This window comes from Poeciliopsis prolifica, unplaced genomic scaffold (assembly GCF_027474105.1).
Source record: "Poeciliopsis prolifica strain line A6 unplaced genomic scaffold, Auburn_PproV2 SCAFFOLD203, whole genome shotgun sequence".
Classification (NCBI taxonomy): Eukaryota; Metazoa; Chordata; class Actinopteri; order Cyprinodontiformes; family Poeciliidae; genus Poeciliopsis; species Poeciliopsis prolifica.
This window is the reverse complement of record NW_026562578.1, coordinates 83,638-101,750: the sequence shown is the minus strand read 5'-3', so window position 1 is coordinate 101,750 and position 18,113 is coordinate 83,638. Positions and strand designations below refer to the sequence as shown.

The 18,113-nt window shown below is 37.3% G+C and overlaps 1 protein-coding gene across 1 annotated transcript; it reads right to left on the bottom strand.

The window, feature by feature from the left end:
* Positions 1 to 16,409, bottom strand: LOC129356873 (B-cadherin-like). The gene is given in 19 exon segments (XM_055026412.1): positions 1 to 768; positions 854 to 897; positions 900 to 1,002; positions 1,214 to 1,344; positions 1,755 to 1,973; positions 2,277 to 2,409; positions 3,774 to 3,865; positions 4,115 to 4,257; positions 4,406 to 4,650; positions 4,835 to 5,020; positions 5,261 to 5,389; positions 6,578 to 6,752; positions 8,626 to 8,771; positions 9,025 to 9,180; positions 9,326 to 9,460; positions 10,811 to 11,008; positions 12,352 to 12,440; positions 13,413 to 13,518; positions 16,008 to 16,409. Coding segments are annotated over 19 exon segments (2,697 nt in total). The 5' UTR covers positions 16,059 to 16,409; the 3' UTR covers positions 1 to 552.
* Positions 16,410 to 18,113: the final 1,704 nt, after the last annotated feature.

Genomic DNA, 18,113 nt, shown 5'->3' with positions numbered 1-18,113 from the left:
TAAAATGTATAACTTTATATATATATATAAAAAGTGAAACATGACATTTAACCTTTTACCATACATCAGAAATTATTGCATCAAGATTTAGTAAAGCAGTACAAGAAGCATATATTATCAACTCAGATGTAGTCCACAGGTTGACTCGCCTTTGGCTGGCTACCAGGATTTCATATTTCTGAAATGTTTCTAATCCATCATTTAAACAAAACTATAAACACAGAATGCAAAAGAGATTAAAAAAAAGTACTTTATTTTACCAGCTCCACACTAGTTTTTTTTTTTTTTTAAACCAGTGATACTGCAAATCTTTCAGTGTATGAGACCACTATTTCAGTAAGCTACAAATAAAACATTTTTGGCCAGCCTAAAACAAAACAAAATAAAAGGCTCAGAAAGACTTCTCTAATGGGGAAAACTCATAAAGCCAAACTCTGCAGTTGCTCAAATGCCAAATTGGCTGAACTAAAATTCACAAAACAACATCTCACTGATGTCTTCACTTCAGCACACTTAAACTCATGAGGCTACTTTTCCTCAGTACTGCTCCATTTACATCATGTCATCATCATCTCCTCCTCCATACATGTCTGCCAGTTTCTTGAAGCGAGGGCCCCAGTCGCTGAGGCAGTCATAGTCCTGGTCTCCATCGCTTGACGAGTTCAGAGATGAAATGCTTCCAGCTTCAGAACCGCCTCCTTCATAATCAAACACCAGCAGGGAGTCGTAGGGGGGAGCAGTCGGGTCGTTATCTGCCGCCTTCAGGTTCTGTGTCGTAGAGTAGAATATGTTATAATGCTTTCAGGGTTATTTTTCAACAGAAGTAAGTTCTTTAGTGGTGTTTTGAACTCACATCATCAATGAAGCCACCAATATCTTCTGGGTTAGCGGGCCGAGTTTGTACACAAAAGGCCGTGACTGAAAAACTGGAACCACTTCATCCCTGACCACGTGGGGACGGTTGTCCAAACCACGGTGGAGAACACCCAGATCAAAGTAGTCCTAATGGAGAAAAACGCAAAATAAAGCTTCCTTTTAGATTACAAGACATAAAAATAGTCACTGGATTAAACCACTAGAAGAGCTTGTTGAGAGTAAATTAAGATTTAAATACATTCTCATGAATAGTTATAGCCCATCAGCCCCATGTAAAAAATATTACATGTAAACAATGTTCCAGACTATAAATATCAATTATATAAGCAGCATTTACCTGGTCCTCCTCTCCGCCTCCCTCCTCATCATAGAAAAAGATGTCATCTCTGATGTCGTTGTCTAGGAGCAAAGGTTGTTCCTTCTTTGGCTTGTTTTTATTTGCCAACAGTAGCAGCAGCAGGACCAGCACTGAAAGAGCATAAAACTGACATGATTTCTCATTTCAAGAGCAAAATAATCCCATGAAGCTGGAAGGTGACAACCACTATGGAGTGCTGCCAAAATATGTCCTGGGTGATCTCATCAAGTCTGCACATGTGACATAATACAATCTACTCCAGTCAAGACTGCTGGGTGGCCAGCATTCGACAGAGAAACTATTCCAGACAAAAGCAGCTCAGGTCACCTTCAGAGTGAAAATATCTGACACGACTCTCTTCAAGTAGCAAATTCAGGAAATTATTATTTTAGTTAATCCATAGTTGAACTTTTTCATTAAGAGATCAGATAGATCAAAACCATTAACAATTTTTCTTCAGACCAACTTTCACTGACAGAACTCATATTCATCAAGAAACGTGGTAAATTCCTAAACTCACTGAGTAGCAGGAGGACGCCACCGAGTATTCCCAGGATGACCGGCATGCTGGAGCCAGCAATAACTTTGTCTTTGCAGCTCACTTCTTCTCCACTGCAGTCACACAGTTCAACTTTGATTGTGTTGAGTAGACTCTTGAGCTGGTTGTCTGAAACCACCATACCCACCGTGTAAGTTCCACTCTCCAGCTCACGTGTCAAAGTCAAAATAATAGCAGTTTCTGAAAAAGAAAAATATACAATAAACACACTTAAAATTACTTTGTCAATACAAGTTTCTTTTCTTCAAGCCCTATTCCATTCCCACCACAAACATTTAGATTTGTTTTATTCAGCTGATTTTTAAGCAATAAATCTATGTTACTATAGGCAGGTTTTATTTGCAGTAGTAACTTTGGGTGGGTCAGCTGTCTCCCAGACAAACAGAAAATTCAACAGGCCTTTGCAATCATTTACATCACCGTCATTACAGAAACAGCAACAAAATATTGTGATACAATTGTTACGTCATTAAGTTTACATACTGTTGTCGTTCATCCTCGCGGTCCAGTTGGCCTTAGCAGTGTCCTGTAAGACAACGCTGTATGGAAAAGTAAAGCCTGGTCCATCTTCATCTGTTACAGTCAGCAGCTGAGGAACTGTCTTCTTGTTACACATCTATGGAAACAAAATGAATTTAAAACACTGATGGGATTATGCTGCAGTATATTTGTAATTTTCTATTTAACAATTTACAAATAAGTCAAACTACAACTCTAAAGTTCCTGAAAAGATAGGTACAACTAGGCCTGTCACGATAACAGATTTTGCTGGGCGATATATTGTCTCAAAAATTATTGCGATAAACGATAATATTGTTTGAAGACCTTTTTACATTGATTTAATGGAAATTACGTAATAATACATGCGATTTCCTGCCAAAGATAGAAACACTTTACTTTCAAAAGACACTTAACACTGGGACTGATACACAAAATAAATAAAACAACCAAAACCAAAATAAAATTGATTCTTAGTCTCCATTAACAATAAATGTACTTGAATAACAACATAAAGCCAAAGTGGAAATAAATACTGCATTCAACCAAAAGAGTGCAGATTATGAAGTCTGTATAGTTTATTGGCCTTCAGTAATCATTAGATTTAAATAGAGAAGAATCCGACTTCCTGATGCAATAGTTCAAACTACTGGATTTTTTACCCCGAACGACAATCTTAGAACGTCATTCGTTCTAAGATTGTCCCTTGTGTGTTACGGTAAATCGTCGTAGCCGCCCCTATCTAAATCAAGGATTCATCCAGACTGGGAGAGTGACGCAACTTGTTGAATGTGACCGGTAGCCAATCAGAAAGCGCGGATTCTGTCATGGAGGGAATCCCGAACAGCTGACACGGTGCAACCCGAAGTCCAGTAGGCATCGGAAACAACATGAATGTTTATTCAACAGCTCGTGCAAAGAAAATATAAATAACTAGGGGAGGAGTTGGCGCGAAATTTCTACCAGATACCCGGTAACTTTTCAGCTGTTCTTCGTTAACGTGACATAAATAGGTTCTAATGATTTTCATTCAGTCAGACTGACACTCGCCACATGCATTGCAGGTAGATTGTAGTAAAGAATTGATTAATGCTGTTTCAAAATTAGTGAATTGGACTTGTTATTGTGTCCATTGTTGGACACAACACGGTTTCAACCGAACTGTTATAGCGAGGATTTCTGTCGCTAATGTGTCTCAGGTTTTGATAATGGGCCGACAATCGGCGACATAAGATTGTGCAGCACGCGCTGGGCATTACACTAAGGAAATAAGGGTCAGTGGAGAGCACCGGAGTGGAGCCTTTTTTCATTCAGTGTCATCAACAGTAAGAGAAAAAGGCAGGAAGAAACGATATAGACGATAATTGAAATGAGGTCGATAGTTTTAACTTATCGTTCGATTTATTGACTTATCGTTTATCGCGACAGGCCTAGGTGCAACATGTAAATTATCTGGACCTGGTTTGGTTGGAGGGTACGTACATTAATTAAACGATCCTCAATGACGGGGCCGTTGTCGTTGACGTCCTCAAGTGTAATGATCAGAGTTCCAGTTCCTGTAGCTGGGATCTGATCTGGAGACATGATAAAAAGTTATTATAGGTAGTTATTGACACTTTCAATGATCGCTGAAGGAAAGTGTAAAAAATCTCAAAAGAAAAGTTTGAGAAATTCAGAACTGCTACAGATAATACTCTAAAGAGCTCTTTTCAAGGAAAGCTTGACAGTTTGGGCTCAAACCATTAAATTAAATTCCTTTTAACTTGCAGTTATTTATGAAGAATTCCTCCAAAACCATTAAGACAGTTAATTCTCACACCTACCATCATCATATGCACCAATCAGGACTGTGTATTTCTCCTCTTTGACAAATGGAGATTCTCTGTCCATGTCTTTTCTCACTTTTATCACACCAGTGTCCCTCTCAACGTGAAGCCAGCCAGCTGGGTCTTTGAGCATTTTATACCTGAACATCAAGCACAAAAATGAATGTAAATAACACAAAGCAGGACTTTGCAAGCTGTGTGATCAAGAAAAGAAATTACTTATCTACAACATAAATGTAAAATATGCATGCTGTGACTCTTCATGTTGGAGGATTTTCAGGTTCCTACGTGACTTTCTGTTTGCGTCCAATGTCTGGATCAGAAGCTGTGTACCGCACCACAGTGCTGTTCACAGCAAGATCCTCAGGTTTAGAAACCCGTTCCTCTTTTGGAGCAAAGATGGGAGGTTCATTGACATCCTCCACAGTCACCACCACTGTAGCAGTGGAAGTGATCAATGAAACAGCGAAAGGCTCCTCATTCACCACGGTGACCAGCAGAGTGTGCTTACTGACTCTCTCAAAGTCCAGACCCTAAAACCACATGGTTTAGAGGAAGAAAGGTTCAGTATTAACTCAGGCATGAACAGCTCAGGCTGAACTTCAGGGTCACTGAATTTTGCTTAAAAACAAAATACTTTGAAAAAACTACATTTGGTCCAACAGTCAGAACCTGTTGGACCAAATGTCCAACAGGTTCTGTTCCTGTTCCTCTTACCTTAGCAGTAGTGATGATTCCTTCTTGTTTGTTTGTTCCTGTTTCCACAGTAAACAGATTTTCTTTATTTCCATCAATGATCTTGAACTTTGCATTCCAGGCTGGGCTTTGAGGCTCATCACCGTCCGTCACCAACATCTTAACAACTAGAGCGTCTACTTTATTCTCTTCAACTGTGGCCGTGTACTGAGAGGAGACAGAAGATGTGTAAGACAAGTTGTCAGACAGCGAGCTCATTTTACCATCATTTATCATTTTATGTCATATGTACTTTAAGGACTCACTAATAGCAGTGAGAGTGATCTACTGTTTACTGACCATGTGCTGCACAAATCAATGTGATCAATAGATTTGAATATAATATTTGCGAGTAATTACTAGGCGACAAAATCAGCAATAAATTTTAAAAAAAGCAGTTTTACTCACAGAGGCCTCCGTAAAGACTGGAGCGTGATCGTTGCTGTCCATCACTTTGATAAACACTTTGGTAAATCCAGTCAAACCTTCTCCTTTCAAGTCAGCTACCTGAACATCCAGTGTGTACAGAGAATTTTTCTGTTGAATGAAATGAAATGTTAAACAAGATACTTTTAGTTCATTGTCACTGAAGTGTAGAAAATCAGCTTCCTAAAATACTCAACACTATTTCAATCCTCTTATCACTTGCAGAGCTTTTAAGAAAAACTTAGCATAGAAAGTATTTAGGTTCCAACAAACAGCTCATTCTGAGAAACGTCTCTGCTTAAAGCAGAGAACATAGAATCTGATACAGGACACTGCAGGAGAGGTGTGGAAATGATGGACAATACTATTGCCCAACTAATAATTAATAATTCAAATGAAGAACTAACTTATAAAGACTGCTGTTGACATACTTAAAAAAAAGACTTGTCTTTTCATGTCAACCTCAGTTAATTATAAGATAAATATCATCATGATAAGTCACAATATTTAAGAATAATATTGTAACTTTTTGTTTCTTGGGATTTTTTATTCTTGGGAATTATTGAATGATCTGTTTTTAAATGCCTGACAAGACTGAATTGTGAAATGATCCAGTTAGAGCATGATTTAGTTAAACCAATAGAAATCACCATTTTACTCAAGCATTTTGCCCATTTACTTACTATTTTTTCTCTATATTACTCAAGCATGCATATGATTAAATGTCAATAGCATATGTATAAATGTATTTGTTACTGTAATTCGGAGCAGGATTACTGGCAGCTTTGTGTTTGAGTGATTTTATTGCAAGGTGCAAATGGAACAGAGTGGGTTTCCTCTCTGCTCTGCTGCTGTTAGATCGACAACCTGAAAATGTTTCTGAGGTGGGAGGAGAGCACAGCAGCTCTCACTGCACTTTTATTTCTTTAAATCAATCAAAACGGTATCATTAGAACTATGAGAAATTAATAGTATTGTCTTAATAAACAGAGGAGACTCAGTCTATATCCATTTATCTTTATTGTTGTGTTATATCTGTGATAACCATAGAGAGAAGTTGCATGTCTCAGAATACAAGGACTGTACCAACTCAGGTAAATCATGGGGGTAAATACACCACATTAATCTTAATTTGAAGTTTCAAACATCAAAGAGATTTGACTGAAACAGCAATTTGACAATAACTTCTGCTTTTGAAACTCTACATCATTTTTCCAAATCCGTGCGTTTCATTAGAAAAATACACGCCAACTGAAGCCTAATTCTGATTTTAGTCAAATGGGCCAAAACTGTTATCACCTCTCGGTCCAGTCCAGCTTGGTTGAGGATGATGAGTCCAGTTATTGGGTTGATGTTAAACATGTTGGGACTGGGCTCCTCTGGAGTCTGACTCATTATACGGTACCTGATATCAGAGTTGTCAGTATTTGGCTGATCAGCATCTGTGGCCAAAACCTTAATCACCTCAAAACCTAATCAAGAGAAAACGATGAACAACAGTGAGAGCAGCAGCTATTAAGACTTCGGCAAGATCTACTAAGAAACTCACTGCCTACAAATAATTTATTCTTGATGTTGAATTTTTCATATGTTATATGTTTACAAGGGTGAGCGGGAAACCCACTAAACTCTGCTATCAGTAAGAAATACAACAAATTTGTTTATGTTTTTACTGGACTATGGTTTACATAGTCTTGTAAAAAGGTGGAAAGTCTTCTCTAAATTTCAAAGAGACAAAGCTCAAATTGCTTTATTGCAGGAAACACAACCAGCTGATATTGAGCATGTGAGATTGAAGGCACAGGGAGAACATGCAAACTCCATGCAGGATCCAACGCAGAACGTTCTTGCTGCAATGTAGCGCTACCAACTATGGCACCGTGCAGCCCATTGTATTGTATTAATATGCCTTTCAATTAATTGGCCTATATAATCTAATAAATTCTAGATTGTATGATGTGTAAGAGAAGCTGTCAGACAGCGAGCTCATTTTACGATCATCTATCATTTTATGTCATATGACGTATGACATACGACATACATACAGATCTATGTATTGGAGATTATGTATTTTCTGTCAAATATGTATTGATATGTATTTTCTTTTTAAAAAAGAAATTGACAGTTGCTGACAAATGCTGACAAAAACATGATTTTTTTTTCCTCACTTCTTTTCAGAAGCAGCTGTAATATTTCGGGGCAGAATGTTCCATTTGTCCATTGATGCAGCGTGATTCTCTCAGTCCGGATTAATGGGAGGATTATTCAGAGCCATCAGGCATCCAAGCCAGTAGCATTCGGAGCTCAAATACTCCATCTTATCTTGAGGGTTTGTGACTTCGTGTGCAGATAAGGGTTTCTGTGAGCCGTTGCCAATTTCTTTTAAAAAAAGAAATTGACATAATCTGAATGACAGCATCAACCTGCTGTCATTCAGATTGATGCTTTGATTTGAAATGTGATGTCAAGGATTGGATTATATTCTGTTACCAATCTGTCAAATTCGATCAATAAATGTGTAAAAATAAAAGAAAGCAAAAGGTATTTAATTTTTTTATTATTATTATAATTAAATTTCTCAGTAAGAAGGTTAAAGTAAAAAAAAAAAAATCAAAGCAGATACTTTATCTTTCCCAGAGAGTGGAATGTGCATGTCAAGCAGTCCAACAGTTATGTAATAAATAATTAAAACATACACATATACATTCATGAGTTATTTTGAAAACTAACTTATGTAATTGAATAAATAATTAACCAAGAGCCAGATCTGTCCACTGACAAGTCATACTTTAACCAGTTAATGTGCGGTTGGGATCTACCCCAGTTAATGAGCTTTTCCACTATATGATCTGTTCCTCACTATCGTGGGCGGGACGTGAGCGCACAGGAGTTGTGGTCAACTCTCCTCTGATGTTTGCAGCAACACTCAGCAATGAAGAACCTCGAGGTTCTGATGGTCTCAAATCAACCCAGATATTCAATTTTGTCTTATAGGAATTCATTGCTGGTCCAAACACAACAATAAAGACACAGATCAGCTGAGTATTACCTTATGCATATAAATATAATTACAATCTGGTAGTTTTTTTTTATGTGCAACCTTTGCACATAAAATGTAATGCAGTCAAAAGATTTAAGTGTTCCTCCTTACTGAGCAGCTATATGATGGTCTGGCCTGTTTTTAGAAACAAAAGTACAAAACCAAATTTTTGCTTAATATGCCCCTTTTTATTTTTTGTTAAAATTGTTCAAAGAATCTTACCAAAAGTTCCTAGCAGACTTGCTACTTGTAAAAAGTGAATCATTTTCTTTTTGCATGTTTGTTATCTGAATCCTGGGACTTTACCTTTTTCGAGGCCTCTGGAACTTCTCCATTATAGGTAGATTGATTGAAAACAGGTTTGTTGTCATTCTGGTCAATTACATTGATTATAATTTCCATAGGGTCCTCTGCATTTGCACCACCTCCAACTGACTCAGCATGGGCTTTAAGCTGTAAAAATGACAATTTCAATATATTAGAATAACACTGTCTCTTTTTATGTTCCAAGAAAAGCTATATTTCATTTTCCCCATATTATAAACTATACTCAGAATATTTAATCAGAGATTACCAGTTTTATTTGAGTATTTTTTGTATATTTGATACTTGTTTCAGAATGTTTTTATCTTGAATTTCTTCTATATTTCATCTTTAACAGTGAATAGAAAAGCATCAGGCTAAAGGTACGAGAAAAAATACTGACCGTGTACTTGTCCTGTTTCTCTCTGTCCAGTTCCTGTGTGACATACAGATTACCATTGTCTCTATCCATGGTGAAAAGATTAACAGGAGGCTGATCAGCTCCAGGACCAGTGATTCTGTAAATGATCTTCTTCACTTTATCTTCATCAGAGCGAATCTGGACAACAGAGACCAAGGTTATATTCAAATACCATTAAACAAAACACACACAAAAATAGAGGAATACATCTTAAAATACAAGGTATAACTGAAAGAGGAAAGAAAATTACACAGAAATATCCATTCATTTGAATTTCTCTTACCTGAGCAAGCCACAGGGGATAAGGTCCTCTGCTATTCTCAGTAGCACTAAGAGGAGGGATAACCCAGTCTCTCTTCCTCCTCTTCAGTCCTGGATTAGGTCTTGGGAAATTCAGAATGGGAACCTGAGGAGCATCCTAAGGAAACAAATATTTTCTAATCAGTAAACAAATAATTAGAAATACAAATGCATCCCGACTTCAAATTTAACACAATAAAGTTTCTTATGAAGCTCTTAATATAAATCTTCTCTGGGCCAGAAGTTCAAATGAACCAGTCATGAAAAGAAATGTGGGACTGGAAGACAGTACAAAAAAAAAAAAAGCATGGAAGGAGAAAATGTTAAATATAGCCACAAAGTGGCAGTGTTTCACAAAAAACATCTCTGCTTTAAAAAGCATTTGTTCAACACAACACAGCTCCTTGGTAGTGTGAGGGTTGTACAAGTACAGTCCACAAAAAGTATTCACTTCTATTTAGCAGTGAAGCGCTGTGTCAGTCTATTGTAATCTCTGTTTTTATTATGGTTCAGTTTAAACAAAAACTCAGCAGACTTAGTGGACTTAGTATCCCTGCATGAAATTTATGCATTTTAACATTGTCACGAAAACATTGTAACAAACGGATCAACACCATCACTCTGCAACTTTCTAAAACACCCTGCTCATTAATCTTTATTATGGAGATATAAAATTTGATCCACTTGGATTGTGACTTTGATGCCATTTTTGTTGTTAACAGACTCCGCATTTGATCAAACTTCTCCTAGGAATTTCAATCAATCAGATTCAAACTTGACCAGTTTGTTCATAGTGCATGTTCAAATAAACGTTAAGGGGCAAAAAACATCTCTTAGAACCGTGGTCCAAACCCAACAGGAAGGCTTCCATTTCGATCAAAGCCACCATTTTATTTTTTTATAGATATGTACCTGAGCAAACTCCTCTTGAAATATAGACTCCAGTCACTCAACAGAGTCTTGAGGCATTGAAGATCAGAAGTTATCAAAAAAAAAATATATTTTTTTAAACGTCAATGATGTGTGCAACCCTCAAAACCTGACTATTCGCCAAGAAACATCAAGGTGCTGTTATGGATTCAGCGTTTTCCTCTCCTTTGTCCTCTATCTGCTTACATGACTGAAAGACTGAAACTGATTAGACTACCCTTTAGGGAGGAAACAGGTTGGAGAAAAGAATAAAAAGATAAATTCACGCTACAATCTTCACCTCACTTGGAACGGCACAAAAACGTTGATTATAACGGGATGACAGTGCCAAAGCTCCTGCGGTCGCCACTGAGATGTATGTGGCTTTAAATTTTATTGCCTCTATAAATCAATCAAACAACAAGATTTTTTCTTAGATAAAATCCAAAAAACATTTTGATGACAATCTGAAAAAGCATGTCAATCTGCAGGCTTAACAAAAATGAATAAATAAATTATTTTCATACCATATCATATACCACATCCATGTCTTCCCTACCTGTTTAGTGGCAGAGTCCATCTCAACCTGATCATGAAGCTGGATGTTGTGGTGCTGCTCACTATTTGGATGGTTATTCCCATGATGATGTCCAACATACAGCACCATGGCGGGTACAGTCAACTTCTGACCCTGTGAGTCCCAGGAGTGGATGAAGAAGTCCCGGTGACCCTCATGAAGGACAACTTGTCTCTTTACCTGGAGTAGAAAGATCAAAGTAACTTTATCACAGCTTAATGTCAGAAGAGGGTTTGAAAAATAGGACTTCAGGAAGATGGTCTTAAATCTATTGTTTCATTGAATTTGTGACAAACAGCCTCACAAGAAGGATTGTGGGGTTTTTTTCCCCTTTCTTTTAAAAATGTACTTAACATTGTAATTTCAGCAACACCTACCCATGCGTGCATCCCATCACCTTATTTTCAGAAAAGTTCAAAATGACTTGAGTAAAGGCTGAGTTGCATTTTCACACAAAATGTTTTCAACAGGTAGTTTATATATCCTGGAAAAGTGTCCAAATATTGCTAAACTAAATCGATAAATATTTCAGATGGCTGTCAACATGTTGTAGCTGTCCAATATTATTTATTTAAAGGTTTTTCTGGCCTTTTTGGAGAGTGTTCACCCAGATGTCTTATTGGCAAGGCCAACTTAGGGTTAGGTTTAGAGAACTATATTTTAATAATGATTGTTAGATGTTGTAGTCCCCAGGGGGCAGCACTGAGCATCTGAATTCAGAGGAAATACTGGCACAGCAAAGTTGGCAATGGAGAAAATCTTAATGTCTATAAAAAGTGCTCAAGATGGAGGTAGTCTGTGCCATCACTGAATGCACTGTGTAAGAGGCAGGATTATTCTAACACTAGAGCGTGTGGGCGGTGTTGAAAGCATGTCTACAAATGTCATTTTGAAATCCATGAGCAAAATACTTAATTCTTCAGTTTTATTGTATTTTCCAGTCCACACATTCAACACTCACTGTGCATTTACATAGAAGTAAGAATGAAACATTTGGGTGAAGCAAAAATGTTCAATATTTTGTCTTACAAACTTAATAGCTACGTGCCATTTACACTTAAAGCATTTTCAACTGCAAAAATACAAATATAAAAAAATTAGTTGGAGAAAGTTGATTGGATTTGGTTTAATTTAGGGGTATTAATACAAGAGCATACCACACAGTTCAGAGCTGGAAACCATGCAGCCTTTCTATTCACTTCCTAATTATGCTCTTCTTTGCTCCCTAAAATACTTTGTTTTGAGGTTCCAACCAACAAAAATGAGAAAATGTTCAAGAGGTATGCATACTTCAGCAAGCAAATGAAACAAAATGGCTTAAGAACGTTTTGATGGGAAAAAATGCAATATTAGTGTTTTGATTTTTTTGTTTCTTTTTCCAAACTACCCTGAAGCTGTACATCTGACCATACTTTTGCATCAGTACAGTTCAAATGTATAACATTTGCATGTATAACATTTTGTAAGTTGTGCACCTGTAAGGATCTTTATGTAAACATGGACTAAATATCTCTGTCACTCACCGTTACTACTCCATCTGTTTGGACCACAAAGCGGCTGTCATCTGTGGTGAAAAGAAATCTGGTACGGCCTGTGCAGTCACTGAAGCCAACTGGAAATCAACAAAAATCACAAAGGTTCAGATACAGAAATAACTGAGTTATGCTACCAATACCCAAGTGCTACTTCACAAGCAAATATGAAATACTTGAGTAAAATGCAAGGTCTTGTGGTAAGTAATAATTTAAATATTGCCATCAAAACTGAGTTTTTTTTTCTTCAAAAACGCAACCTTACATTTCCTGTAAATTCAGACTTCACCCAGTCTACACTCAGTCAATTCAATTCCCTTTATTTTTTATACACCAATTCACTACAAATGTCTCAAGGCACTTTACCTGCATTCAATTTAATTTTATCACACATACATAGTTATCAAACAGCACATGAAGCTTGGTTCATTATTCAAACTAGTTTATAAGTCATCTATTCAAGGAAACCCAGCAGATTGCATCAAGTCATTGACTTGTAGCAAGGATTGCAAGTCAACATACATATAGTTCTACAAGTATCCCTATATAACTCATTTAAAATTTGTTACCCACTTTCTATCAGTCTTTTTGGGAATGAAAAAGTCATGGAAAAGTCTGTGAAACAAGTTCCCATTGGTAAGTGGAGCTGAAATGTAGAAGAAGTGCATGGATTATCACAATTAGGGCCCAACATGAAATGATTCTGCTGTAACAGCAGTTTAAACGGGTCAAACAAAGTGATTGCTAAACTAAATGTTGCAACAAATAAGCAATAGAATATACACAAGACAAACATAGAACCTAACCCTACTTTGTGTCAGCTTTTGTTCAGTGTGTGCAACGCCATTTGAAAAGTAAGCAGAACAAGTTCAGGGACAAGTTGAGACCTGACTGAATATTATCTGAGCTGCAGAAATGAGTACAACACAAGAACTGAACAACTACTTCACAAAAATCACCCTTCTAAGCTAAAACACAAGTAGTATTTGAAACCAACAGCAGCAATAAAAACGAGACATTGACATATTCTGATCAGGGAAGGCTCGCCGTACCTTTGCCCAATCGTGTGCCTTGCTTCAGGTGTTTTCTGGTCGTTTCGAATATTAACAGCTCTGACTCAAATCCAGGTACACATGATGACTCCTCTGCAGCTGCGGCCTGGAAGATAACAATGAGCATGTCATTCAGGCCTGCAATCATGGGTGTGTAACAGGAGAATACACACACACACACACACACACACACACACACACACACACACACACACACACACACACACACACACACACACACACACACACGGAGGATTAAACAGATTTTATTTTAGAACAGTTTGAGAAAGCAGAGAAACATCCAAAATGTTGCTCAAACAGAAAGTGCTTAACAGTGACAATGTGTCAACATCTTCATTTTAATAATGCAAGAGCTTTAGGACAAGAGAGTGAAAACATATTTCAAGATATTAATAGTAAAAAGCCAGTAAGTTCACACAATCAGCAAATGATACAGTTGTGTTTTTAAGCCCATGTTTCAGAGGCTGTCAGAATGATCTCTAAAGCCTCAGGAATATCAAGAGGAATGGTCATAACTTTTAAAAGTCAGAGATGGAAGTTGTCAGTAGCTTTTTTACCTTTTGGAAGGTAAATACAGTTAGCATAGAAGTTACAGAAAGGTGACAAACTAGCCACAGCGATGAAAAGCTGCCAACCCAGTTCCTGATGATTTCAGCCATTTAAAAAAAAAAAACAACAGCTCATATCCATGGCACACAGTAGATTAATCCATTTTAACCCTTTACATTTTCACAAGAGGCCATCGATAGGTTTGTCTTTTTTCTTCTTCTTTCCTTTCAGCTATAACACTTTATTATATTACTATGTGGCTTGAAGTGACTTAGGTATCATGCATCAAACACTGCATCAACATGTGCAAAAGTCTGTTATACAAAGAGCAAAAAAAACAAAACAAAAAAACAATTGCTAGTTGACCAAAAGCATAGATGACGCTATGCATTACAGGAATGTTACAGCTACTATACAACTGTATAATAAATATTCTACAGAAGAAACAGTAACAACCTTAATAGACTTGCTAGGCTGTAGATGTATGATATCTGCTAATGTCACAGCGCATTACATAGGTTCAAAATATTCCTTCATTCTCAGCATGCAAGAGCTTCTGTTTTGTCTTCAGCAATCATTGCCTCAAAAAAATAAAATACTGATACTTAATTTGGGAATCTATATTACAAGCAAATAACATGCATAAAAATCCAACCTTGCTTTGAATCGCAACCCACTTATTAGGAAAATCGCTTATTAGGAGTCTAAACTGCTTACGGAGATCTATGAAAGGTTTTTTTTTTTTTTTTTTTTTTTTTTAAACATAACCTAAAATGTCAATAGATTAAATGATTGATTTTTGTTCCAGTCAGTTTCCTAGGTTGGGCAATATGGACTTAAAATTTTAAATGACATTTCTAATCATATTTATTGCAATAATAAATTTGCTGATAGAATTTTTAATTCACCATTTTTTGACTAGATCTTTGTATATATTCTTGCTTAAGGTGCAAAGCATCAAAAACTGCTTCAAAATCAAAAACCGAGCTGGTATCAACAATGTTACGTCATTTCAATTTCATCCAGTTGTGAGACTAAACAGAACGAAAGTCTTACATTCAATCTTACTCTAAACTGTAAATGCTACATTTACAAGTTATATTTCTAACCATACCACTGGTTTTGGGTTAGTAAACAGACTCAGGTAAACTTCACTATCAACACCTGGTGACTGACTTACCATAATTATTTTATTTTTCACAACAGTGATAGAAACACCTAATGTGTTTTAGGTCTATAAAACGAAACAGTACATTTATATCCAGCCAGCCTCTCAGGATGACTTGCACTATAAAGCTGTTTACAATAAAAGCTTCTTATCTCGATAATAAAAGAACTTCAACTTGTATCAAATTATTTTCGTCACACAAAGCAGATTATTATTTTTAAACCAATGATAATTAAATTAACATCGGTTAATTTAATTACCAATGTTCGCGTTTTAAGTTAGCTATCGTTTTTCCAGTCTCGTGTTTGAAATGTTTTTACGGTTTACGAAGGTCTCGAGTTTTTGTGTAATTATTTCTATACAAAATAGTCCAAGCAACAAATTTCTACTGTTTGAAAGTCTACAGTGACGTCACCTGCCGTGTGGAAGAAGACCCTGATTGGACCTCACTTTTAATTTCTAAAACAATCCAACATGGCGGTCAGCCCGCAGTCAACGTCACCGACGGAAACAGGGCGAGGCACTGCTTCACCGTTGTACACCGCAACGACAATTATTCATTAAGCAATTGGTTTTAGAGCAGCCGCGTGCTTGGGAAGTCAGGAGTTTTCATACACTTTCACCTTTAACTTCGCAGTCACCCCAAGAACCTCCTCACAGCTGCACACAACACCGACAAGAAGCCGTAACTAAAACCAAATTAAGCTTTGACCTAAAAGCCTTTTTAAGCACTCTTTGAAGAACTGGATAGTAAACACAAGTAAATGAACAGCAAACACTCTAAAGCTACAGATATAACCAACAGCAAAGCATGTCGAATTTAAAATAAAAGTCAAAACAGCGGGAAAAACTCCTACCTGGAAAATGACGAATAAAACGCCCAAAACCGCAAACCAGGCGGTCCCCATTTGTGTTGTAAGCCTCTTATAAAATCCTTCTCGTAGGAAAAAAAAACAACTTTCTTTGTATTCCGGTGCGCAGCGTCTCCTCTGTACTCTGTAAGGAGTTTGAGCTTCTGAATGCGAGCAGTTCCGAGAGCTGACTCAGGTACTCTCAGTGTGACGTCAGCTCACAGGTGCGCCCGGATCCGGGCTTCCTCATACGGTCAAGAAACGCCACACCTGAGGAAGCAGAAACCAGAAGTTTCGCTTACTTTTGTCTTCAGAGAAGCTCGCGGATTTACAGAAGATAGAGGTCTGTGGCATCCATGTGACTCACTGTAGACAGTGAGCCATGTCTAACTTCAGTGAGCTGCTCTCCATTTAGTCTCATTTCCTTTTACTGACAATTTGTCCAATGAAGATCCCCCTCCCCCACCTCCCTCTCTCTCTCTCTCTCTGTCTCTCTCTCTTTCTCTCTCCCTCTCTTTGTCTCCCATCCACATATTCAATCACAACCATATTTCTAACTAACCATATATCAAACCAGTCCTTTAAATCTGCATTTAGCATATGAATATAATGCCAAAATAAACAGAACAATAACTGGGTCACTAGACTCAAACTTGAAACTGTAAACATGTTGACGTTTTCAAGATGTCAAAGTAGCTTAAGTTTCAAGTTCCCCATTTTCATTGAACAAAGAAAAGGAGCATATTTTTTGACATCCAGAAATCGTCTGGAAAACACAGAGCCTTCATGAAGTTTCAGTTGACTAAACGTATGTTTACATAGAAAACACTCAGCCATAAGTAAAAAAATAAAAGGATGAATATTGGTTTGTGGAACAATGTTGTCCACTGCTCTGGGTGTCAGTCATCTGTAAAGAATGACAGGGGCAGAGGAGTTGTTGTTTGTTATTGTGGGGTACTATTGGTGATCTGAATGGCATGGCTGGTGCGTTGGGGTTGCCAGTCCAGTGACCGTTGCCACACTTGTTTGTTGTCGTCCCTGGTTTGAGTTGTCATTCTTGTCCTCTCAGAGATTTGCAGGTGTTGACTCTCAGGTCAACCGTGCCTCCTTCAGGTTAAATGAGTTGCTACAGGAAGTTCATGCTTAGTTCAGCCAGCAACATTTCCATGCTGATTTTTGGCCTAAGTGAAACCTTCCGACAATCTTAAGGACACAGAGATCATCAGGATGGTTCTTCTTAATTTTCAGAAATATTCCGGCCATGTAACAAATGTTAAGCGATCTAGTTCACTTGGAAGGACACTGGGATCTAAAATCTGGAATATTCAGCATGTTGGATTGTCCTGACCTCATGTCACATCAGACGTCCCCTGAAGAGAAACAAAAACTCAACTTGTCAACTGTGATCAGTCAGAAACTGAGGCGACTGAATGGCATCCCAGAAAGTTCTGTTCAGTTTTTTCTCCATTAAACAAAATCCATAGAACAACAAATGTGATTATGTTTGTCTATTAATATCTAGAAATAGAAAATATGAAATAATTAATATTACTGAAGATTTCTGAGTTTCACCACTTCAAAATTGTCATTTTGGAGAGTCAATTTGTAAAACACCGATGGGAATGTTGCGACCATTATTAACCTGTTGTATACTGAAAACCTTTGAGTGAAACACGGGGAGTGGTTGGAGAGCAGTCAAGTTACACAATCTTTCACCAGTCATTCCTCTTACCCACACATACAAAAGAGTGAGGGGGAGGAAAGAAGCAAACAGTCAATCTAAAGTCATCACCACTTGGACAGATTAAGGAAGATGTGATGGGAGAGGGACAAGACAGGAGGAGGAATGAGTGGGAAGAGTGGGAGGAAGACAGCAGTGTCAAATTACGGTTTACGGCTTCTTGGGTTTAAAGGTTGAGTGATTCACTTCCTGGTAATCTAAGCATGTAAAAACACATCCAAAAATGTCTGTGCAGCAATTTCTTTCACCCTCCTATAAATATTCTGTTCTTAAAACAAAGTCCCGAAATCTAAAGAAATAAACAATTAACTATTTGCACCAATTTCAGACTCAGGCTAACTGCAACAACTTTAAAATCAGATTTTAGATTA